Below are 26,301 nucleotides of genomic sequence, written 5' to 3'. Positions count from 1 at the left end.
GAGGCTATAGTTGTAAATGCCTCGAGCTCCCACTTCTACTGTCTGGAGCTTGCAAGCCCATTCGTTGGCTTCTATCTCTTCTGTCAGCTGCTGATATCTCTTCATCTTTCGCTTCTCTTGATCAGCAAAGTTCTGCTCATTTCCACAAGTCAGCTCCATTAGATAAACCTTCTTTGCTTTATCTGAATAGATCACTACATCAGGTCTTAGTGGTGTAGCTGCAATGTGCTGCGGGAAGTTCCTCTGTCTCTCATCCTCATCAAATATTATCTTCCAGTCGTTGGCATCTGAAAAGAAATATCTTTTGGTCTTATGATGAGTTGGGTCAGCTAAGGTAACCTTCTCGCGCTTATTGCCTGCCTTGTGAAAGACCGACGGTGCCCTCTTCGATTCCTTGGCGATGTCGGAATTAAACTCTTCGATCTGTGATGAAACAGTCTTCATAATTTCACGTAGGACCTGATCATGGCGCCAGTTGAAACGTCCCTGTCTCAGTGCAACCTTGCAGAACGTGAGGATATGATTGAGTGTCCCTTGTTTGCTGCAGAGTTTACAGTTTCCTGGAACGGCTTTATTCCAAAGCTTTAGGTTGCTAGGTGTTGACGCAGTGTCATGGATAGCATTGACATGAAACTTTAACAGTTCCGGACTAAGTTGATAGATCAGGTTATTCCGCGTGGTGTCAAATGTGAGTCAAATATAGCCAATAAAATTTTTACGCGAGGTTAGGGGGATAATGATTAATCACTCTACACTCAACTGTCACGCGGTAACTTTTTCAACCCGTTCTCTAGACAATCGTGCTATATCACTCGATCTACAGTCAATCTTCGAAATTGTTCCAAAATGGCCCCCGACAGTTGAAACCAACTTCATTCGATGTATTTTCTATCGCTGATTCCGAATCACCCCCACCCCATGACAAAGGGTTAAAATGCTCCCCTGAAGAGATATTTGATATTGGCGAAAAACTAGCTCGATCACGTGATTGGTGATATGACCGTATACAGTATAAGGAAGTTGTAGCGCGATGCGTTACGACGCGCACTCAATGAGGTTTCTCACATGCAGCGACATCGCGCTAGATCGGCAAAATGCGCTACTATACTGTGCCGCGCCCGGCGCCAAGCTGCAATGAATTGACATTGTCAATTAAATAAGGAAGTCAGTCTAATTTATTGTTAGGGTTAAATATATTGTAGCGAGATGCTTTACTGGGTCGCGCGCGCATCCAATAATGCTTCTCGCGCGCAACCACCTTCCGTAGATCGGCGGGATGCACCACTGGGCCTCGCCGCACATCAAATAATTATTAAGGAAAGAAAAATTTTTAAGGAAAGAAAAATTTTTATTTACCACAAAACAATCAATACATAATGTTATATTCATAAATAAATTCAAATTTCAATTTCAAACACATATACAGTGCGCCGCGCACACAGCCACAATTTTCAATTGTTCAGAAATTCGTAGGTCAGCTGTAGGCGCCGCGCACAGGATCTATTTAATTGTTATCTTACAATTACATGTCGCATTTCTTAATTACTAGAGCCAAAATTTCAGAAGCAAAATAATTTAAAACATATTTCTGTCGTTCACGCAGTACAGGCCGTGAGCACTGCGATCTAATTAATAGATCGAATAATAATAATGGAGAAATTCCAAAAACCGCGCGCTCGTTATTTGTGATTAGATTGAGTGCGCGCCTCTGTGAACAGCAGTACCGCTCAAGCATGAAGTACTAAGCGTTACGCAGTTCTGCGTGGACATTTGTAGCACACGTTTCATTGAACTAATCAATTATGTGACATGTAATTGTATTAAAGCAAAAAGAATATTAATTTTAGTAATAATTGACGTAAACATATGTGTTTAAATAACATTTATAATCTAGCGAGTTACCAATAATATAATACTATTTGTTTGTATTATTGATTATATATGTTTACACTAGCCTATATTATGATGGAGATATACATTATATAATTGCTCCAATATTCAACACTGCTAAACAACAAATACCTACTCGCCCATCGATGAAGCAGTCGCCAAAACAAAGCTCAAAGTTAATATACCTTCGTACTTCGTTTTGGAAACTGTAGAATGCCAGTAAATAATTAGTGTTTCAATCGTGTATTCGATGGGCAAGCACTCGCCACTCGAGGCCGAGACAAACGGCACCGGCTCCGCCCCGCAACCATGAAGTAATGTAAGCAGTAAGGCGGGGCGGTGGTGTGCGCCGTTTATACGGCCCACAGCACGAGACATTTTGAGCTCCAAGACTTAAGACTATAAAAGTCCCGAGTTAAACGTAGCGACTTACCATCGTCAGCCGTCAAAAATTTAGAATTTGTATGTTATAAACTCTACATCTGATATCAGTATAACATGTAATTTAGTTTGTTATTGGCTAAATTTTTAACTCGATTAAGCGATGCAAACGGATGAACTAGGCTCCTCCTCCGTCAAAAACACAATGAGAGGGGATTGTGGAAGGACACGAACACTATTCGTTAACTCGTACCCCGGGTACCCCCTAGAACTATGTCCCATCAGATGTCAGAGAGAGCCCATCACCCGTCAGATCGAAAACAGTGTTTTAATTTTGATATATGCTGTACCAATTGCAATAAATGGTAAGTCAAGGCTGACGTTGGTAGCAAAATATAAAGTGACACGTTACAACAAAATAACCACTACACACACACACACTATACGCTATAACTATTGTACACAGTACACAGTATAACTAAAATATAAAATATAAACTGGTTACAAGAGACAAAAGAGTTTACAGAAGAGTTTTACATCGGCTCAGCACCGCCAGGACATTGGCTATACACGTGGGTCAATTAGTTTGATTTGGTATGGTTCGACCGGGAAAGTGGTCGAAATTAGTGCTCTTAATGAGTCATCACTGTCGTCTGAATATTAGAGCGGGAACTTCCCAAGTTTCGGCCGACAACGCGCGCGCACAGCATCGGCGCGCAATGCTATGCGCGCGCGTTTCCATATTGCTGTGTCATTCGGCGGTTGCGCTCAGCGTAACTTGGAAATGAGTTGTATGTTTTTTACCTAAATTCAAGCATGGTAATCATAGATAAGCTTGTCAGTCAGTAAGTGCTTAAGTGGGAATAACAGGCAAATAAATATCACTTCTTAATCAGAATTCAGTGAAATTTTTGTCACACCACTCAGTTCCATACCGGTTTTGAGCTCTTAGAAGTGACTGTTTAAGTAAATTCTTGATAGATCTGCATGTGGAGGTGAAATTTAACGGGCCAACTTTACGGAATTCATTCCACAGCCATGCAGATTTATAAATAAATTGATTAGTTGGAGAGGGTGTAATGAACAGATTATCTTTCCTATTTGATATGTTGAATAAGTAGTATAACGAAATTGGTACTCGTGACTTAATGATCTTAAAAAGTTCCATTAAACAACGGTATCTGTACAGGTTCTCTGTAACAAGTAATTCATGTTTTGTGAATAGAGGCTTAGTGGACTCTTTAACATAGAATTCAGATCCTAGACGTTGAGAATTAATTGGTCTTGCTCTAGCACATGTCTTGAACTTGTCTACATAAGCTTCATAGTCTCCAAATAGAATCCTGATACACTTCTTTTGAGTAATAAATAGCGGTTTTAACTGATTATTGGGAGTACCTCCCCAGACAGAGATAGCATAACCTAGGTGTGATTCAAAGAGGGAATGATATATTTGCTTATATAGTGATTCTGGTAAGCATTTCTTAATACGGTAGATACGTCCACAAGCACTTCTTAGTTTCTTGTTGAGGGATGATATATGTGGTTTCCAGCTCAATTTATCATCCATGATTACTCCAAGAAATTTTGTCTGACTTACACGTTTAATTATTTTGTTATTAATGGACAAGTTTTGGCTATCTATATCGGCATCTAATTCGTTATTATTACGTTTAGAGGGAGAAAAATACATGTAACAACACTTCTTTACATTAATGTGCAGTAGGTTAACTCCCATATACTTGTTTACGGCCTGTAGTACTTCATTAGCTAATTCATATGCTTTATTTCTCGAATCGGCAGCGACAAATATATTAGTATCGTCTGCAAATAAGACAAATTTACCCTTTTTAGTTATATTGCATATGTCATTGATGTACAGTAGGAAAAGTAGAGGTCCTAATACACTACCCTGAGGGACCCCGAATTCGACTGGTAATTCATCAGATTTGGTATCCAAAACGTTTACAAATTGTTTCCTATTAGACAAATAACTAGAGATAAGATTCAGAGCATTTCCTCTTATGCCGTAGTTGTTTAATTTTGTAGTTAGTTTACAGTGGTCTAGAGTGTCAAAGGCTTTTGAGAGATCGATAAAGACCCCTAGGACATGTTGCTTTTTACTAATTAACGATTCTATATGTTCTACAGAGTAGTTCAGTGCATGGCTGGTGGAGTGTCCTTTTCTAAAGCCGAACTGGTTTTCATGTATTATACCCTTGGAAGTAAGGAAACTATAGAGCCGCTTATATATTAACATTTCTAGAATTTTCCCGAATACAGGTAGAGTTGATACTGGTCTATAGTTTTCTAAAAGCTGTTCATCTTCTTTTTTGTAAATGGGGCTGATTCTCCCAGTTTTTAATTCATCGGGAAAGTGGCCTTCTTGCATGCATTTATTAAAGTATCTAGCTAAGTACGGTGCAGTAATTTGACACGACTTCTTGATCACATGAATAGGTATGTCACTAGATTTCCCGTTTTTTAGTTCGTTTATGATCTCTTTAATCTCAATACAGTCACAATCACAAAGAAAAATACTGGACGTAACTGATGTGGGCAGGTAATCAGTAAATGACGGCAGGGAATTTATTCTTAAGAAGTCACCAGAGTATGCTTCGTTCAAGTTAGCTGCAATAGAGGCAAAGTATTTATTGAACTCATTTGCAATTACACGACGATTAATCACACGCTCATTATTTATCACAAAGTTAGGTTTAATCTCACGTCTTTTCTTACCACGTAGTTCATTAATTATCTGCCAAGTTTTCTTACTATCTCCAGCGCATTCTGTAATCTTAACACCATGATACTTACGTTTTGCAGAATTAATAAGGTGGTTTAATAACTTCCGGTGTGCCTTAAATTCTTCATGACGTGTTACCTTATTTGTACAATTAAAACAAAGGGTAAGACAGTCTGCATGGTTGGTTGAAGAGGCGTTGAGGCATTTCTTCTTTACTGCCTTTTTCCACAGGTCATAAAGCTCATGTTTTCTATTTATAGAGGCAATCAGGCCTGATGTAATCCATGGATTATTCTTAGCAGTACGTTTAGAACACTTAGGCTGGTTTAGTTTACATGCACTGTCTAGTTGATGATTAAATACAGTGAAAAAATTACTGAAGTCTTCTGGTGGATCACTAGTTAATTCATTGTCTAGTACTTCCACAAATTTGTCCACATTTTTTGCACAGTAGTCATAGTACTGGAAATAGTTTTGTTCATGAACCTCAGTACTGACTAGGGGTGAGTTGAATATGTTAAATACAGCATGGTGGTGACTGATGCAGGTACTAATTGTTCCAGAGCAGATAGAGTTCTCTATGTTGTTGGTGAGTATGTTGTCAATGCATGATTCGTTACATCCTGGTTTATGATGCGTGGAAGTAGAAATAAGTGGTGATAAACCTAGACCTAGAATAAGGTTTTCAAAGTCTTGAACAAGTTTACTGTTTTCATCATGGAGATTAATGTTAAAGTCACCTAGTATGTAAACGTTCTTTTTTGGGCATGATTCAATAATTTTTCTAAGTTCATTTAGTGCCTCTGAGGAGTCCCCACTAGGAGGACGGTACAGTACTCCTACATGTACAGGTTCATCATGTTGAATAGTAATAAATAGGGTTTCAAGATTTTTGGTAACCCATGATAATTCTTCGTTTACAACTCCGTTAAGTTCGTCCTTTAAGTACAATGCTACTCCACTTCCCTTTGCTTTATTGATATGTTTGTCCTGATAGAAATAATTGTACCCCTCTAGATGGTAAACAGTGCTTTCCTCTATTCCAATATTGGTTTCAGCAAGTCCAATAATTTTAAATTTTTCGGCTAATCGGTTTAGTTCCATGCTAAAGGCATCAAAATTTGTTTTATTACCATCTATGTTCTGGAAAATCGTGGAGCAGTTGCTTGCAAAACACGGTTTGATATGTGTGTTAAAGTCCTTAATTGTATAGGATCTACAGTTTTCCAAAGCATCGGACATCTTTTGGATACATGGGTCACAGTCATTAACTTCAGGATCGGTCATTACTTTAAAAGGATTATATTTTTTAGATATGGAATGTTTACACTCGTTGCAGTAAAAGTTGCCATTGATAACTTGCGCTTTGGAAGGATTAAAACATTTGGCATGGAGAATACTATTGCAGTTAAAACATTCAAAGTGGGGAAGCCCTAATCCAATATTCTTCAGACAGTGACTACAAATTTCCTTTTGAACACGATTAACCATACCTGTTAACCGTTCCGTCCCCTCCGCTGCAGTGCAGGCGGGCCACTAATCACGTTGCTGTATAGCCGTCCACTACCACTTCGGTAGATCGGCAATATGCACCAGCACTGGGCCTCAACGAGCTGCGAAGGATTGACATCGTGAATGAACTTTATCATACGTTTTAGACCTGCCGCGCACAATTGTGCGGTTAAAGGGTGATACTCGTAAAATATTTGTTTCGACGAGTCCAACTCGGCGCGCGTCCTGGTTGGTTATAAACTTACAATTGCGCGGCTGAATCGCGATCGTGGCCACGATACTAGTGCAGTGAAACGATACTTAGTGAAATGACAATGGGGGTCACGACGTGATACAAAATCACCTTTATGCTTTAATAACACGCCCGGTCAGTACACAGTAAGTGGTGAGGTTTGCGTTCACCTAACCATGTGCTTTCGCGCCACTTCGGGCGCGCTTGTTTCACAAGTCAAGAAAACCGCCGTGAGGCGGGCGCGCGCTACTGCAAGCGCAAGGGCTCTGGATAGAGCAAGCCAGGAGTGCTACAAAATAGCGCACGCCGAATCGGATTAGTCCATTAACAATTGACAAATATTTGCATATTTAACGTTTGATATTTGACGTTTGATATTTGACATTTGACATTTGACATTTGACATTTGACATTTGACATTTGACATTTGACATTTGACATTTGACATTTGACATTTGACATTTGACATTTGACATTTGACATTTGACATATTTTACATTCCTTTAATCATAAATAAAATAAGAGCTTAAACCACGAATTAGTTAGCTAGAAGTAAACTTGAGGAAATATTTTTGGTGATTGTATATAATTATTGTATCACGTTGCGACCCCCACGGTCGTTTCACTATGTGACGCTACAGGGGGAGCCGCGCACTTCGTGCGCGGCGGGTCATACAACGTATGACAATATAATTATATGGACACGTTCATTTGAGTTTGAGGATATTGGTAAACAAAAATAATAGCGTTTTTGACGATAGTGGCTTAATTTTGACATCTATTAACCTAGCACGTTCAGAAGTTCTGAACATTAGCCACGTAACCCATACTCCTATATGCACTGCTCAGAAAGAAAATCTATTGTTGTTAGGCACTATAATGTTTCAAATGTCACATTTTTGTGACTTAATTAACTGCAGTTGTCTAATTATCATTCCTTGGTCTGAAACATAGTAGATTAGGTCAATCTAACAATTATGATACAACATTGGTTAAAGGGCACGGATCGAACGGTTACAAGGCAATATTTAGGTAACTTTGTCACACTCAGAATACCATACCTCTATTCTACTGTGAGGTGTCCTCAAAACCCTTTTTACTCATTATTTGATGGTTGATCTACTTAGTACGGAGTACCAATCATAGCCCTAAAATATGTTGCTTTGAATAGTTAGCTATTACAGGCACTTGGTTATTGGGAAATGAGGTTAATTCTGTCACAATATATGGAATTTAAAATTTTGGGCGAATTATTTATATCTGATTTTGGTTTGAAAGGCGGAAAAACTTTACATGATGACAATGTAGTTGATGCAAGTTAAGATCAGTTGATGTTTACATTGTCACAAAAAATTATACGAAATCGTAAATAGGTTAAAAACAATGATTATATAATGAAATAGTCTCTTATAATAACTCTTATAATAACTCTTATAATAACTGATGTGACAAAGTAAACATGTCGTGCCCCTATTTTGAAGATCTATAACTCTATTAGAATTCAATACTCTTTCAGAAACGATTGGTAGAATATTGTCCAGAACATCAGAGCTCAAGTTTAGTAATTTTAGGTTAAATTTGTCAAAGTCACTAAAAATGTGACAAAATTAACTTTTCCTGCCCCAACAATTTCAAGATAGTGTGTAAAAATTAGCATAGGCTGCTTTAGTACCTAAATAAATCAATCCAAACTACAAAAAAATATATGTAAATGTGATGACGATTACCTAACTGTAATAATAACTGATGTGACAAAGTAAACATGTCTTGTCCCTATTTTGAAGATCTATAACTCTATTAGAATTCAATACTCTTTCAGAAACGATTGGTAGAATATTGTCCAGAACATCAGAGCTCAAGTTTAGCAATTTTAGGTTAAATTTGTCAAAGTCACTAAAAATGTGACAAAATTAACTTTTCCTGCCCCAACAATATCAAGATAGTGTGTTAAAATTAGGATGTTTTATTGCCTATATTAATCGATCCATACTACGAAAAAGATCGGTTAATCTGATGACGATTACCTAACTCTAATAATAACTGATGTGACAAAGTAAACATGTCTTGTCCCTATTTTGAAGATCTATAACTGTATAAGAATTCAACATTCTTTCAGAAACGATTGGTAGAATATTGTCCAGAACATCAGAGCTCAAGTTTAACAATTTCAGGTTAAATTTGTCAAAGTCACTAAAAATGTGACAAAATTAACTTTTCCTGCCCCAACAATATCAAGATAGTGTGTTAAAATTGGCATAGGAATTAGGATGCTTTATTGCCTATATTAATCGATCCATACTACGAAAAAGATCAGTTAATCTGACGACGATTACGTAACTCTTATAATAACTGATGTGACAAAGTAAACATGTCTTGCCCCTATTTTGAAGAACTATACCTCTATTAGAATACTATGTAATTTTATCATCAAAAAAATTTCGATAAACTAGTTATTTTGCCAGCAAGGAGCTGACAGAGTTATAATAATTTTTTTGTGACAAAATTACCCTATTTTTGACCATGTTGCGGTAGTTTAAATGTGACACTGTTAACATATTACCACCTGATAATGATTTATGTGACTGGTGCATGGTACTAGCAGTGTTGTTTGATCCATAGTACGTAATACAAAGGGTTTAAGCTGGTATATCATTATTTGTTCAATTTCACACATGTTCAGATATCATCAAGATTATGTGACAAAGTAAACTTGTCTGTGCCTTCTGTGTTTTAATTCCTTGCGACTATATGATATAATAACAATTCCTAGCACTTCCAGGCCATTAACTAAACCTACACTACTCAGCATTGCTTATCAGGGTTCCCTAAACATTGTTCATATATTTTCTTAAATGTGTGACAGAGTAAACCTGAGTGCACCATCTAACGAAAAAAGTCTTCAAATATGTAGGTAATGGTCATATGTACCCATCCAATCAACTGGACACTCAAAATTTTGGTCAAAAACGGCAGCAAGGGGTCCATATTTACTCTGTCACATGTTTATAGTGTGACAATGTAACCATTTGCGTGCCGGCCGTATTTAAGCGATATCTTATCACCTGATTAAGATATCGTTATGTGACAAAGTTAGCCTAGAGGATGAGACGATTATCCTAACCATCAAGGATTTGTGTAATTTCATAGTGTGACATAGTCAACTACACTGTGCCTTTTAATAGGGTCACTTATATTTACCAATATCCTCAAACTCAAATGAACGTGTCCATATAAAAAACTTTATTTGGTTGTTAGTATTTTTATTATGGTAAGTGGTTGAATTTAGTGAGACAAGGTCAGTTTCTCTATTGCAAACTAGATCATAGATTTGTAGCGCTGGGCACTACTTTGACCACGCTGCGCATCCAATAATACTTCTTCGTTAGATCGGCGAGATGCACCACTGTGTACTTAACTAGGCCACGCCGAGCTGTAAAGGATTGACATCGTCAATTAAAATCTAGATTTAATGTGAATACCTAGCTTGCTAATTTCTTGCTTGGTTCCCGTCACAATAAGCTCGAAAAAAGCGCAGCGTATATTAATATTATATCAGTAGGCACGACTGGTAAGATTTTATGGGGCCATTAAATTCCACACATTGCAATAATATTTTTCAAACTTAATTATTAACTTGCATATAAAGACAAACTTTTGAATTATAAGTTAAATAATGTGCACAGCCAGGAAATTTTAAATGAAATCAGAACATATTATAATTACTTAATTTAACTTTATCATTCACAGACCAACCAGCCTATATTTGCATTACGTTGCCAGGTCTAATTAGATATTCGAGACAATTATTTGCAGATATTATTAAAGATTAAAAATTTCTAATTGAAAAGTTCCGATTTTATAATCACAAAATCTACTATATAGTTTAAAGGATTATCGATTGAAGTGTAAAGATAGGGAGAAACCCATGGCCATATCTGGTCTTGGATCTAGCTTTATAACATGATGGCATAAAAGGTTACCCTGTTAGATGACCATGAATCATGTTCGTGGAGAAGCATTAAGAGTTTGGTGATTGGTTAATGGTTTGTTGACAGTCCTGTAGTCGAGGAGAGGGACAATTGTCAAGTTGAGGCCTCTCTTTCTACGACGGCATAATCATAGATTGTTCTATGAATGTATGATGTGTCTCTTTAATTCAGTGAAGGTAGTCAGGTTAAACAATAAACACCTTGTCACTACAATAAGTCCCATCAAATTTAGCTGTTGTGTTTATCATAGAGTTGACTGCTGGGTGCTTCCAGTTCCACTCGGAAAAGCGTTTGAGATATTTCTCTCCTGTTGAGGCTGAAATACACGAGGAAGTTTGGCATGAATGAATCTCTTGAAGCTTGCCATGGAAATGTAGTAGATGAATATATTTGCAAAATTATTGAGATATGCAATGGCGTTTGTGATGGTAAAAAGCTGAAGGTAGAATATAGCTTTTGTGTTAAGTGACATCCCTGATAGGTCAGGGTGAAGATAGAGGTTGTTGTAAATAGTGTGATAAATGATGAATGGTAGGTATGTCAGACAGTAGATTCCTGCAATTGAAAGAACAGTGACCACTCCTTGCCATTGAACTGAATCTCTTCCTCGCTTTGCAATTTTAAATGCAACACAAAGTAGCCCAATGGTGGTGCCAAGAACAATCAATATTGGTGCATACCCTAGCAGACCCATGAAAATCAGCACTGAAAATCCTAAGCCTATTCCAAGGTCTGCTGGCACATACCAACACGACATGATTCTATACTCAAAGAATATAGGCGAGAATTTTCCACATATCAGGGCAACACTTTGAAACAGAATGTAGATGGACCAAGCAACTGCTGCTACAAGATGACCACTTCTCTTGGACCAGTGCCTTGCTTGGATGGGAAACAAAAGCAGACACAGCTTGCAGGTGTTCAGAGCACACACCAGAAAGACACTTGAATAATAGAAACCCATCCTGATGTAGGTAATAACATCACAAAGCAGGGGCCCAAAGGTCCATCTATCAGCAATCAAGGTAACCAGAGAAGGAATGATTCCAAAGGTTGCATTACCAATGTCAGAGAAAGCTAAATGTTGAATCAGGGTGTTGGTTACCTTGTCAAGTTTCACTGCCTTGTACTTAATTGTAGCAACTAAGATGATGGTGTTACCCACTAAGGCAAGGAGAAGGGCTAAGCAATAATATGTGATAGCTGCATATCTTTCAGCTTCAATGTTTATGTAGTCTGTCCAAGGTTCATATTTAGCTTTGTATAGCTGGAGTACAGACATGTTTCTCAAGGGCACAGTCAGATTTGCCATGATGATCTTCAACCTAGAAGTATTTTATTATTTTTATTATTATTAGATAATTCATTATTTTATGGGTTTTAAAATCTTTATTGAAATTAGATTCTAAAAGTATAAAAAGGGGGATTTAGTGATGAGTGGTGAATAACAACCAAATGCGATTTGGTGGAAGAAATTAAAGATGGCATTGCCATCATGGCAGTTGTGCTATAGAACTGTCCTGTAAACAGTCTGGAAACAGTGGGATTAAGTCATGATCAGATGAAACTATAACCCTGTAACCGCTGGAAACATGGCTTCAGTCATTTGTTGATAATGGTGTCAACAAACTTCCAAGGCTTTAAGTATTTGGATAAAAAAACAAGTTTTTTGTGCAAAATGACATTTTTGTTAAAGTTAGGATGCTCTAAAACTTAAGGAATCAAAGATTAATCGAATAAATTTTGAATTGAACTGAAACTGGCTTTTGACTGTGCACACGCTTTTTATTGTCAAACAAGTGCTACAAGACTGAAAACAGGTGCTTCTTGATAAAAGTAAATACTGTCGGTTGCAGTCAGTTTTAAAAGAAAAGTATTAGACTCAAATCTAATTTTAGTCAGCCAGGTGTAGAAAAATTACTATGGAAGTGAGAAGTCTCTTGGTTATAGAAGTAATGTTAAACTAGTTCACTTCCTAATTGAGCAAAGTGGATGATCAAACGAGATAGCATTGAAGTGCAACGAAATGTCAGCAATCTTCGATTTAAAAAGAGGGTTTTTGAGTAAGAAGCGATTAGAGCTGACAAGTTTGAAGGTCTCTGAACCAGGTGTGTCTCAGTTTTATCAGCTGGAAATGATTTGTTATCTTAAATTGAGCGAGATTTCAGGACACGCAATATATGGATTTGCGATGGCAACAAAATTAAATATATTTGACTAATACAATTTGCTGTTAGGGGGAAATATTGAAGGCGGTTTGAGCAGGTGCTTGTGAAAAGCTAAAATCATAGTTCTATTTAAATAAACGGCTTACTGAAACGTTTGAAATACGCAGGTAAAATAGTAATTAAATGCAGGTGGTCCTGCGTAATGTCTCCTTTACGGAAACTTTAATATATATTAATGTTTATTATCATATAATTTAAGTCGTCCCTAAGAATTATAATATCTTCCAGGTGTAGTTTGCCTATCAAATTATTACTTAGTCCATCCCTGGCTTAATCAAATTTAAAAGTACACAAATACGCTATGGTATCCAAACTCACAAAGTTAAACAGCTTCATTAGATGACAAAATTGGAATCTTTGTACTAAGTTAAAAGTAAGTCAATAAAATTCAAATTTAGAAAGTTTTTGAAGACAAGGGCCTGAGATCTGGTGAGTTGATCTCGCCTGTATTCTATTTCCTATAGCTGTGCTATTAATGGGATGGAACACAAAGCTCACAGCAGCTTATATGATATGATAATTTGTTAAATATAGAAATGCTGATTTCCTCAGAATCAAATTGCTATGCTAACTTCTATGCTTTCGCTTCTCGAGAAGTACTCACAGTATTAATTCGCTTATTTTTAAGGGTCGTTCAAGCATTATTACATAATCACTTTCTGGCCAATTTTTTGGTTCATATTACTTATCATAATTTAATGATGAACAATGACCGTTCAGATTAATCATGTCACTAAGAAGTGCATCACTTCTCTACAACTCCGCTAAAGCTCTCAGGTAAGAATCTCATTACTGTTTAATGACAAGTTAGATCGTTAGGATTCTCTGCCAGATGGATTTTGAACTATTTTAGTCTCCTAGAGCTGGCAGATCATTTTTACCAACAAATCATTTAGAAACACGTGCAGTTTTCAACAGACCTTGTGGGCCAGCTGATGATCATGAAAAAGCTCCTGTAATCGCCTTCGTTCAATGCTAAAAATTATCATCTGAGTTTATCCTCAGTTTGAAAATATCTTGAATGGAAATATCCTAAATACTTGTTGACCAGCGTGACTTGTATCTTCAGAACATAATTACGTGCGTAATAATAACCCAATACTTTCCCCAGAGCATATCAGCCCGTAGCGGTGACATGTAAGCGATATCTTGGCGAAACAGCAAACACGTCATTTGCACGTGGTATATTTCTGGGAGAACTGCGCGAGGAGGAGCTGTTCCCTTACCCTGATGTACTGTCAGCCGAACAAAAGGAAACCATCTCCATGATGATGGAGGCAGGACACTCTTTCTTCCAGGTATAGTGGTAGGGTTTATAATAAATAGACAAGTTCTGTGTGCTCCTTGTTTTGCATTAAATTTTTGTTATGCATAGCTTTGTGATTGTATACAACTTGTTATGATTATTTCTCATCAAGTTTATCTCGAATTTACAATAAAATTTATTCGGACATCGGTTAATGCTTGTCGCCAAATGTTAAAATAGTACATAACGCTGGAATAACTTGAAATGAAATGAAAGAACATGCGTGTAAGTTGTATAGTGTATACCGCCCATATAATGGATAGCAACTGACACAAGTGGCAGGGAAAACCATGTGAGAGTGGTTCTAAATGGTGAGGTAAACATAGTCAGCAACAAACAACTAAACAACTAAATCATCTCAAAAAAAACTATTGTTAAAAGCCGTTAACTACTGGAACTGTAATAAAGCTGGCAGATGAGACCATTGTATGCCGAAATATGAGATGCTAGTTTACTTTGCTAGATATCTATTTTACTAGTAAGCAGTAAGTTCTATCTCTACCTTGTACAGGAAACAAACGATGCAGCTGGGAACGATTCCAACGAGAAGATCCCAGAAGAACAACTTGATCAGATGAGAGCTCTGGGCATGTACGGCCTCATGGTACGTACTTTGTGTTAAACACAGAGTAATTATGTGTGATTTATTGTAGGCTTAGTAGGCTGCTGGAAAAATAAACAAGTTAAAACGAACGTTTTTATCCTGAACGTGTGAAAAATCTAGGTTTATCACGCGATTAAGTTATGAAATGAAATAAAATAAAATGAGGTATTTATATCCCGCTCATATGATTAACCAACAACACAAGGAAGGTGGTTAACCATGTCAGAGCGGCTGACTGTGAGTGATGTGAGCAAATGTGTAAAAGTGAACAAAAGTATAACTCATCTAGAGATGATAAATATGAAATGTTGCAATCGCAGCAAAATGTTCTTTAGAACAGCTGCACTGAACAAATATTATAAGGATTTTCTATTGACCACAGTAATTCCTGTACGGTCTTCTTAATCTTTACTCTGAATTTTGATACACCAGTTAGCCCAACATAGAAGGATTATAATATTCTCTAATAAGTTGAACACTCTAGAGTACCAAATAACGGAGTAGTTCGCTGTTTATTAATCTCGTGATTGAAATACTGATATCTGGATAATATCCGGTTGGAAGAGACAAGGACTTGTCCCTTCCAACCGGATATTATCCAGATATCAGTACTCTAGAGTACATATTTATATCTAATATCTCTCTAGAGTATTGTGATTATACCGAGTTTTAAAACTTAGGTACCAAAAGAGTATGGAGGTGTTGCTCTCACTAACACACTAACTTATGTACCAGAAGAGTATGGAGGTGTTGCTCTCACTAACACACTAACTTAGGTACCAGAAGAGTATGGAGGTGTTGCTCTCACTAACACACTAACTTAGGTACCAGAAGAGTATGGAGGTGTTGCTCTCACTAACACACTAACTTAGGTACCAGAAGAGTATGGAGGTGTTGCTCTCACTAACACACTAACTTAGGTACCAGAAGAGTATGGAGGTGTTGCTCTCACTAACACACTAACTTAGGTACCAGAAGAGTATGGAGGTGTTGCTCTCACTAACACACTAACTTAGGTACCAGAAGAGTATGGAGGTGTTGCTCTCACTAACACACTAACTTAGGTACCAGAAGAGTATGGAGGTGTTGCTCTCACTAACACACTAACTTAGGTACCAGAAGAGTATGGAGGTGTTGCTCTCACTAACACACTAACTTAGGTACCAGAAGAGTATGGAGGTGTTGCTCTCACTAACACACTAACTTAGGTACCAGAAGAGTATGGAGGTGTTGCTCTCACTAACACACTAACTTAGGTACCAGAAGAGTATGGAGGTGTTGCTCTCACTAACACACTAACTTAGGTACCAGAAGAGTATGGAGGTGTTGCTCTCACTAACACACTAACTTAGGTACCAGAAGAGTATGGAGGTGTTGCTCTCACTAACACACTAACTTAGGTACCAGAAGAGTATGGAGGTGTTGCTCTCACTAACACACTAACTTAGGTACCAGAAGAGTATGGAGGTGTTGCTCTCACTAACACACTAACTTAGGTACCAGAAGAGTATGGAGGTGTTGCTCTCACTAACACACTAACTTAGGTACCAGAAGAGTATGGAGGTGTTGCTCTCACTAACACACTAACTTAGGTACCAGAAGAGTATGGAGGTGTTGCTCTCACTAACACACTAACTTAGGTACCAGAAGAGTATGGAGGTGTTGCTCTCACTAACACACTAACTTAGGTACCAGAAGAGTATGGAGGTGTTGCTCTCACTAACACACTAACTTAGGTACCAGAAGAGTATGGAGGTGTTGCTCTCACTAACACACTAACTTAGGTACCAGAAGAGTATGGAGGTGTTGCTCTCACTAACACACTAACTTAGGTACCAGAAGAGTATGGAGGTGTTGCTCTCACTAACACACTAACTTAGGTACCAGAAGAGTATGGAGGTGTTGCTCTCACTAACACGATGTACGCTAAATTTGGAGAACTCACCGGCGAATACGATCTTGGTCTTGGTATGTACTGATAGATTGCAATACGTATGTTTTGAAAGTGTACTGACGGTTTGTATGTTTGTTTATCTGCATGCACCTGCCCATACTTTTAACAACAACTTTACTGAGTATTATTTACTGAGCTGGCACATACGGAAAAGGGCATATTTTTACAATCTCCATTTTATTATAATTATTGAATATCTATTCAACTCTGTACATTGCTTGGAAAACTTTTGGTAAAAAGTTTTAACATGACGTGTGAAAACTGACCTTTATTTTCCAAGTTGTTCAAATACCTGCGCCTTGTAATATATGTATTCTTTATCGCGTGATATTTAAAAAATGTGAACTGTAACCAATATTATGGGATCAGGTTTCTTTCCGGGTCTTATTATAACGAACTGGTACTTTCTATTCCAGACTTGATAAGACTGCATATACAGCTTAATTAAATCTTTTTACGGATATGGTGGTTACTGGTTATGAGTCCATTCCAGTTTCCACAGAGAATCGTTTAATATTGAATTACTTTGATGTATTTTTATAAGACATATTAAACGGAGGAGTCTTAGAAAGCGTAAATAGGCTGAGCCTCTTTATGTACTCTTTCGTTTATAGATGTTATTATATACATTACCTGGACGTTATTTATGCAGGTATACACACTGGAGCACATCAAAGTATTGGCTACAAAGGAATACTCCTGTACGGTAACGAGGAGCAGAAGGAGAAGTACCTCCCTTCCCTGGCGTCAGGAGATGTGTTCGCTTGTTTCTGTCTTACTGAGCCTAGCAGCGGATCTGATGCTAGCGTACGTTTTATATTCTGTGTTTTATATAGTCGAGAGATTCAAAGTCCACTTTTGCAAGGAGCTCTTATCATCTTACTACAGCTGGTGTTACCTAAATTGATTTTGAATTTCTCTAAAATGAAACGGATCGCCCTGTGATAAATAGCCCTACTATTGAAAACTGTGTACTTGTCCTACAAGTACATATTGATTGGTAAATAAGTATTGTTATATCAGTTATCAAGACTGCAATAGATTCAATTTCTTTTCGATGAGTTGTACCTCTAAGTTTTTCTTCCTGAATTAGTGTGATCAGTTAAAATTACACATGCTACGCAGTACGCAGTACACAGGTGGCTCCTTTAATCTACTTTTGGGAGATTCAGCCCTTCCATTAACTCAATCTCCCATTCTAATCGTGTTGCCAAATTGAGACACGTACTGTGTTTTCATTACAGACAGATTCGCAATATTTTACCCTCAAACATTGTTATGATTTTTGCAGCAGGATGTTCTCATAAAAAATACCTTGAGCTAAGATAATTTATTAATTAATAGCTTTATGGAATACTAAGTATTGTTTATATTACAGTCCATCAAAACGAGGGCAGTGCTGAATGAGGCTGGTACACACTACGTTATGAACGGTGCTAAAATATGGATCAGTAACGGTGGAATTGCAGAGGTAAGTGAAATCATGTAGCACTGGTGGATGTTAAAATAGATAATAAATAATTTATAAATAAATAGATAATAAATAACTTATAAATAAATATATAATAAATAATTGTATCGTTTTATTCTTTCTGCGGCAGTAGGACCAATGAACCACGTTAATCTAATAACTAATCATGATATTGACGAATTTCTGTTTTTCAGATCTTCACAGTTTTCGCTAAAACGCCTGGAATAGACAAAAAGACTGGCGAACCTAAAGACAAAATAACCGCATTTATTGTGGAGCGAGCCTTCGGGGGTGTCAGCCAGTAAGTTATTACTCTTCAGTTTTTGTTCTGCATTGTGGCAAATACTGATTTGGTAGGCCTCGTGGCTCGTATCAATTTCGCACAAAATGAGTCATAACATAAATGCATTTCGCTGCTTAAATTAATTGCTTATAATTCAATATTCTTACAAATTGGCATCTTCGCTGGGTGTGTTCCAATGTTACACGTAGTAAATTAATTTTGTTAACTGTTTTGCTACTGTGAATTCACCTGTGTGCTTGTATATGTTGTATAATTAGCTTTAGTACAATCACGTGATCTCAAAATGTATATATTGTGACGTCACAATTAGATAAGACTCGTCCATGTTACCAAAACGGCTGAACGCAGTTGCATATTTGCAGAGTGCGAGACGCAAAATATGTTCAGAAATCTGTGCGCGCTTTAATATTATACTGCGCGCAGTTTTTTTCGTAGATTCACGGCAGTGGAACTTCTACTTCTTAAACTCTCCAGCACATGCGTCACATTTTCGAGGTTTCACAATTATGTTAGAAGATAACCTTGATTTTATCTGACGTGTATAATTTCAGTGGCCCACCAGAGAAGAAAATGGGAATTAAATGTTCCAATACTGCTGAAGTATACTTCGAGAACTGTGAAATTCCCGTGGAAAATGTTCTTGGTGAAGAGGGAGGTGGTTTCAAGGTAACTATATTAATTTTACTTTTCCGTATTATCTTATTGGTAAGAAAGTGAATTAGTGGCTCATCTTACTTTCGTTCTTCATTCTGTTTTAATCTTAACCTTCAGACTCAACTGAATACCATTTCTTAGATAAAAAGCCGGACTATGGCAAGAAAAGTAATTCCATGAAATTCGAAAATCCAAAATAAATCCCATATCTTTATACAATCAAACTTTAAAACATCGAAAAACCCAGGTTGCCATGAACATCCTGAACAACGGCAGATTTGGTATGGGGGCGTGTCTAACTGGCACAATGAAAATGTTGATTGCCAAATCCACGGATCACGCAAATACCAGAAAACAGTTCGTTAGTAACCTCAGAGAATACCAGGGAATACAGCAGAAGATCGCAAGGATGAATCTATTGTGCTATGCAAATGAGGTAAGAAATTTAACACAAAGAAAACTTTTTTATGCCCTGTGGCCATGGTTTTGGATTATAGATAATCTCTTTTAATTAAGGAAACTGAAGACATAGTAAGTTATATTTGTTTGCATATAATTCATCAATAGCTTCATAGCTTCCTCGTAAAGATCGTTGCGGCCGTACTACTACAGGTTGCATTTTCGATCTTCTTAGGATTTCTGCAGAGCAGCCTATTCTTCAGTGACTCCATCAACTTTTTGCTCCTCCATATCAAGATAACCGGATTGAGCGCCGAGCTTAAAAAAGGGAATACCGTGCTTGTCAAGTAGCACAGCTGCAAGACACGTTGATCACTCCAGTAGTCTAGGTTAAGAATCCAGCACAGAGTCAGGAATGCTGCGTACACGGTGTTACATAACGAGAAGACTGTGGTCAGCATTCCGATTGTGATCGTTACTTCCCGTTCTGTATTGCTACTTTCGCCACTCTTGCTGGCGGACATCTTTTTCTGGCTAGTGGAAAGCTTCCTCCAGTTGATTGCTAAACATGCCAGTGAAATTATAACCGCTAAGATGAAGGGAGCGCAAGATGTAGCAAAGGTTACTCCCTGTGGAATTTGTATTGATTTCTTACTACCCTTCTTGGCTTGAATGTTTGCCACTGAGACCACTATGTCCTTGATACAGAAGTCTCCAACGAATGGGAGAAAGACGTATCGGATCTTACTCCCAAATGATGTTTCTAATTCTCCTATTTGAACAGCATCATAGATTATAATAGGCAGCAGGACTATAGGGCAGATGAAGATTGCTATCCACATTTTTTTAATGTTCACTTGGTAGAAAGGTCGGGTTATATTGATGGTTCGGACTACAATCAGCACCACGTTGACAAAGACAGAAACTCGCAAGATTAGTGTCGTCAAGGAGAACACAACACCGAGATAGGGGGTCAGCACTGGTGACTCGTCGTAAACATCTAGGAGAAATCAGGATTTAAGATTGATGTCTGTAAAGCAAAAGTCATCTGAAAATCAGTTCATCAATCCACAAATATATAAAATCTTATTCGGTGAATAATTTTCACAAACCTTACTTTCGCAACTTGTTTAAGAAAATACCTGCTATTACGAGTAACATGGCGACGAAATGGAGTATTGCTGTCAGGCACACAATAAAATCTGTGAAAGAGAGGGCCAGATAGAGGGAGGGAACCAAGTTACCTCTCTTACTCCAGTAGTAGGCTAGGATCTGAATGTTTGCAGGCAGACCAAATAGTCCTACATTGGGCGAATTAATGTGTTATATAGAAATGTATAATGGTGCTATAAATGATATCAGTTAAGAGTTCTAGGACATATAACTCTTTTTGGATTTTATATTGAATTTAGTATTTACGCAGTACTTAGTAGAAAATGCCTTTAAATTAGAAACATTCAATTCGCTAAATCTTACCAATGAGAAGAGAAGTAATTGCCAAGGATATTGACGCTTCATTTTGCTTTTTAAACTCCATCTCCTGTTCATACCAGTTTGGAGTTGTCATCATCCAGTGCCCATTTATTCCGTCTGTCATAAAAGACATCGACCAACTTTCCTCTTTTGCGTCTGTCATCGATGGCATCAGCGAATTTCTGACAATTCCGCCAGTCATCGTTGTAGGAAATGAGTGGGGTCGAGTAGTCCCAGCAGCAAATGTCATCTCTAGCTCTTTCTTCACCTTCTTTCTAGAATAATTTTCGGGCTTAATTTTCTTCGCAACCATTTTGACGAAGGCTTATAGATCAGTGGGGAGTAGGTAATCGGGTTTAGATATTTCGGTGGCCAACCATAAGGCCCTCTGAGATTCGGGTTCCCACGGTGATGTTTAAAGTGGCAACAAACCCCCATAAGATCTGGGCAAATTGTTGGCGATAAAGTTTAACAGATATCAACTCAACCAAAACAAGTTGGATAAGCAAAAACTGATTAAAATAATTCTATTTAATTACAACGGAAGCAAATACGTCAGTGCTAACTGCTAATACAATATCATGTTAATATCAAATGTATCTTCATTTGTTTTTCTTTACAGCAAGTAAGACAGAAGTACATCTCCGGATATTGTGTTGATGGAATTTGTAGTATCTAATATTAGTCTGTGAAAACTTTGGCGATATTAAACGTTTAACATTGCTACAACATTTAACTACAATGAATCAAGATTTAAGAGACACATCACGTCAAGGGGAACTTGTTTGAACAACAAGAGCAAATATTATATCTTACTAATCACTAATAAATGCACTAATACTTGCCCAACAAACTGATGAGCTCGAAAAATATTTCAGGAAATTTGCTTCCAGAATTGAAATGAAGCAATGTGAAATGATAAATCCAGAAAGATTTTGTTGTGCCAATTTAAGGGTCAAAGGAAAAGTTCTGCAAATTTTGAAAAATATGCCTACAGTAATAGGTCTCACTCTCAAAGAGGGTGGAACATGCAAGGAGGGAGAATCTGGAACAATTTTTGGAAATTTGTTTTAAGGAATGAATTCTAGCAATGAGGTAATGTAAATTTGGACTACAAGGGGCAAACTGTGTCCTGCTAATTTACTCCCACGGCATAAAAGAGTAATCAGTAATATTATCTTAATTTCTGGAGGGAGAATCTGGAACAATTTTTGGAAAATTTGTTTTAAGGAATAAATTCTAGCAATGAGGTAATGTAAATTTGGACTACAACCGGCAAACTGTGTCCTACTAATTTATTTGAAAATACTGGACACGGTATAAAAGAGTAATCGGTAATGTTATCTGAATTTTATAATTGCTAGGCTTCTGAACTTCTGATGAATCCTGACATGTAATATGAGAATATGTCTTAAGTTAAATCAGGATTAACCCAAATAACCGCCGCACATAACCTCCCTCGCAAGTCGAAATACCATTAAATGGCTTAGTCAAAAGCTGATAGTTAAACTATGAACATTCTTGCAGTAAGAAGAATAGCAACTGTGATCTAAAATCGGAAGGAATTTGTTTATTAAGAGCTTTGTCGATATAGTGATATGTCCTTCAACTCTAATTTAAGAGGGGTCTGAGTTTAATTAATCTTTTGTTGACACATTAGTTGTCCATTAGAATGAGACAACAGAATCATACAATATTTTCAGAGCATCGTTCGCATGTCTGGTGCCTGCTCAAGACTAAAGTAAATAATAAAGCAGTGAGCAGAAAAAATAAAAACATACTTACGAAACCGCCATAAAAATTGGAAAATTGGAAACCTAAAAATTTGTTAACCATCAATTAAGATATTCTTCAACTAAATATTCCATGTGATTTCTTTTACCGCATTACATCTTTACGTTAACTGGTCTGTTTTCACCTTAAAGTGTACGTAACAAGTGTATTGAGTCTCTTAACATTATGTAAACTGCACTGAAATTTCCCGCTTGTTATCGGACAAAATTAGGAATCATTTGTTATACTTTAAATTAACAACAGTATGTTTTCAGTCGATGGCGTACATGCTGTGTGGAAACATGGACAGGGGAGCTCCCGAGTATCAACTGGAAGCAGCCATCAGGTAATACTTATTGTGAGAAACGTTTAATATGACCAAGACGACAGTATTAATGTTGAAAATCGAGGAGCCAAATCATAGGACAATATAAGTGACACTGTATGAACTATTTAATTTGATTAATATGCAGACAAAACACGCTAATACGAGAAGAAAGGCACGCTTTGAAAGGGAATAGATATGAAAAGAAAATTAACAATTGCTGCATTAAAATCAGCCTTCAGCTTTGTCTCTGGCAGTCCAATGTCAGAATTTAATTCGCAAAATATTCGTGCTTTTCCCAATAATAACGCCTTCTAATACCACTCTACATTCCAGTAAGATATTTGCAAGTCAAGCAGCATGGGACGTGTGCGATGAAACTATTCAGATCTTAGGAGGAGCTGGTTTCATGAAAGACGTTGGGATTGAGAGGTGGATGAGGGATCTCAGAATTTTCAGAATATTTGAGGGAACCAATGATATTCTGAAACTTTTCGTTGCACTTAATGGCGTACAAGATATTGGCAAGAAATTGAAAAGTGCAGGTAATGAATTTTAGACATAATGAATTTTAGTAGTACACATTTTCTTTGAGCTTACAAGTTTGACTCAATTAAGTATGTAAAAATTGCAACACTAGCTATGTTATTGTATCCATCCCCTCCTCACGTCATCCTGGTCACAACTGTTATCTAATTTACAAGCATGTTTATAATTCCAGGTACAATGGGTGCTATGATGGGGTTAATGAAGAACAAGTTCTTACCAGCTGCCCCGCTGAAGTGCAACGTGCACTCAGATCTAGCACCCTCAGTAGATATGGTGAGGATTAGCTTATTAAATTTAAACTAATTGATCAGTTAACAAATGATTGCCAGTAAACAATTATTTCGAGAGGTAGGTACTACTAATAGGTACGGACTTCAGTAAATTAAACCGAATAAAATGTGTTAGGCTCATAATGATCATGGTAGCATAAACTGTGGAAAACAATTGATTTCCAGGAATCCACTTTCACAAGCATTGAGCAAGGGCAAAGATGAGGAAATAAAATATGTAATGTGTTAGGCATAAGGTTAGTTTATAGTATGTAAAGTGGCATTGAATCATGCTCGATTGTTAAAACTATCTATACTAATAATCCCAGAATGTCTGTGTGGTCTCGGCCGAAGGCACGGGTTATTATTATACTAGTCAATCTATATTATAACTTTATAACAAACGTTAGCGAACTCAATACGGACAACATCTCATGAGGCCGAGGGTAAAGGAAATATTTCTACGAACATACTCAGGTGTGTCTGCTTTAAACTCGGACGATGAGCCCTCGGTCCCCACAAAAGATCATTTTTAGAAGTGGAACATCGAGTTCCGTTCTGGCGAGGTCTGGCGATTTCGCCTAGTTTGGCATGTCGCGGTGCCGCGATTTTTGGCCTAAATAATCGCGATTTCCTTTTTCCCTTGGTTAACATCCTTCAAATACAATTGATAATTTCTTTAAATGTAACAAACCTTCTGTTTAAACAATACTTTCACAACCCATGACCTGACCACCCCCTTCTCAGCTGAGAGGAGACATATCAAAGTTCAGCGTGTCAGTCAGCGAACAGGTGATAAAACACAAGAAGAATATAATCTCGCAACAAGTTCTTCTAAACAGGGTCGCTGACGTGGCCATTCTGCTCCAGAGCATGGCCTCTGTTATTAGTCGGTCTAACAACATGGCTGAAAAGGTAATTAATTTAGCAACCAGTTATTAATAGTTTAGATAGTTTAAATTAATTGTCAGGCTGTGTTACTGGTGACTACATGTGAAATTCTTTTCAATTTTTACAATAAAGTATGTTTGGAAACTGTTTATCAAACATCGATATAATGAATGTTATAATGTGATGAATTGTCGAGACGGAATTCAGGACTATTACCACTGGTAATAGTTCTTAACATACATGGTAATTTACCATATATGCTAAAACAATGTCACCACAAACTGTTACATTCCAGGGAGATACCGGTGAGATTGTGCTAGCAAACGCTTGGTGTGCAGAGAGTCACCAGAAGATAAAAATCCTACTCGACGAGATGGGCGACAGCGAAATCACCAAAGTAGACGAGGCTGTCCTTGCTGTAGGAAGAATGGGACTGGATGCTAACGGCTACCTTGCCAAGTCCCCCATAGGCTGCTAAGTGTGGGATGAAACACCAATTAGGACACATTTTCAGAGAGACTGTATAGAAATGTTAAGTTAAGCTTTATAATATAAAGAAATTGTATTTCGTTTTGTATTTTGCGAGACTTAGCCATAATTTGTTGCATGGAACTTGTAACTTTAACTTATTGTGACCCTCTTTACATAAATCCATGGATAATATCATGTTCAGCATAATCAGCATTTCCAACTATTATTAAACAGTAATACACATTACACATCATAAACTTTCGAGTGTCCGTACATTCAAATACGTTTTATTAGATGAGTTAATTCTTAATTAACTGCCAGCTCTTGAACTGCCAGTTCGATATTATGAATTTGATAATTTGAAGCTTACTAAAATTATATACGTAATAGTAGATTTTGTGAGATTTTCAAGTTTTTCTCGTATTCCTGTAATATAAGATAGTTTTAGTTTATAGTCCGTAAAATGTCTAGATATTGATAAGTGGACTGATAACCGTGCCTCTCTTTCAGTGCTGCTCGTGTTTAGTTGATATTAATTGTGATTCGTTGAAGATATGACGATTTTAGTTAAACCCAAAGAGATTAGTTTTATTTTGTGTTTGGTATATTTGGAAATATACTCTCAAGATAGACAAGTTGGATCGAATCTTGGAAAAAGAAAATTGTTAGCCATCACTCAATCTGTATACTGGTATAGTATATTGGTATAGTATACTGGTATAGTATACTGGTATAGTATAATAATACCGGTATAGTATACTGGTATAGTATAACACTGGTATAGGATCTTAAAATTTATTCCGCTTTTATTTTTATTCCAATCTACAGTTATTCTCGATTCCTTGCTAGCAGTCCGGTTAATTTAGTACCTTTAGTGGGT

General features: G+C 37.1%; 2 protein-coding genes across 2 annotated transcripts; one reads left to right on the top strand and one right to left on the bottom strand.

Annotated features, from left to right (window-relative positions):
* The first annotated feature begins 13,698 nt into the window (after window positions 1–13,698).
* On the top strand, window positions 13,699–25,999 carry LOC134817148 (very long-chain specific acyl-CoA dehydrogenase, mitochondrial-like). The gene is made up of 14 exons (XM_063826275.1): window positions 13,699–13,755; window positions 14,090–14,276; window positions 14,796–14,888; window positions 16,769–16,856; window positions 17,495–17,649; window positions 18,221–18,313; window positions 18,508–18,614; window positions 19,169–19,283; window positions 19,519–19,707; window positions 23,192–23,262; window positions 23,578–23,786; window positions 23,963–24,063; window positions 24,807–24,974; window positions 25,246–25,999. The coding sequence occupies exons 1-14, from the start codon at window positions 13,706–13,708 to the stop codon at window positions 25,426–25,428; spliced, it is 1,809 nt and encodes a 602-aa protein (XP_063682345.1). The 5' UTR covers window positions 13,699–13,705; the 3' UTR covers window positions 25,429–25,999.
* Window positions 19,411–21,424, bottom strand: LOC134817149 (uncharacterized). Its single transcript, XM_063826277.1, has 3 exons — window positions 21,147–21,424; window positions 20,813–20,971; window positions 19,411–20,670 (listed from the first exon to the last, which is right to left on the bottom strand). Exons 1-3 carry the CDS (start codon window positions 21,391–21,393, stop codon window positions 19,841–19,843), a joined length of 1,236 nt encoding a protein of 411 aa, XP_063682347.1. The 5' UTR covers window positions 21,394–21,424; the 3' UTR covers window positions 19,411–19,840.
* Window positions 26,000–26,301: the final 302 nt, after the last annotated feature.

This window comes from Bolinopsis microptera, chromosome 6, assembly GCF_026151205.1.
Source record: "Bolinopsis microptera isolate Bmic1 chromosome 6, MBARI_Bmic_1.0, whole genome shotgun sequence".
Taxonomy (NCBI): domain Eukaryota; kingdom Metazoa; phylum Ctenophora; class Tentaculata; order Lobata; family Bolinopsidae; genus Bolinopsis; species Bolinopsis microptera.
Note: the sequence above shows the minus strand (reverse complement) of the source record. Positions and strands in the feature narration are given on the sequence as shown.

Coding starts and splice junctions, on each gene's coding strand:
- LOC134817148 (XM_063826275.1), top strand. CDS start 13,706: ATGTCACTAAGAAGTGCATCACTTCTCTACAACTCCGCTAAAGCTCTC. Junction 14,889..16,768: donor TGGGCATGTACGGCCTCATG/GTACGTACTTTG, acceptor ACACTAACTTAG/GTACCAGAAGAGTATGGAGG. Junction 19,708..23,191: donor TATTGTGCTATGCAAATGAG/GTAAGAAATTTA, acceptor GTATGTTTTCAG/TCGATGGCGTACATGCTGTG.
- LOC134817149 (XM_063826277.1), bottom strand. CDS start 21,393: ATGACATTTGCTGCTGGGACTACTCGACCCCACTCATTTCCTACAACG. Junction 20,972..21,146: donor AATTACTTCTCTTCTCATTG/GTAAGATTTAGC, acceptor CGCCCAATGTAG/GACTATTTGGTCTGCCTGCA. Junction 20,671..20,812: donor CATGTTACTCGTAATAGCAG/GTATTTTCTTAA, acceptor GATTTCTCCTAG/ATGTTTACGACGAGTCACCA.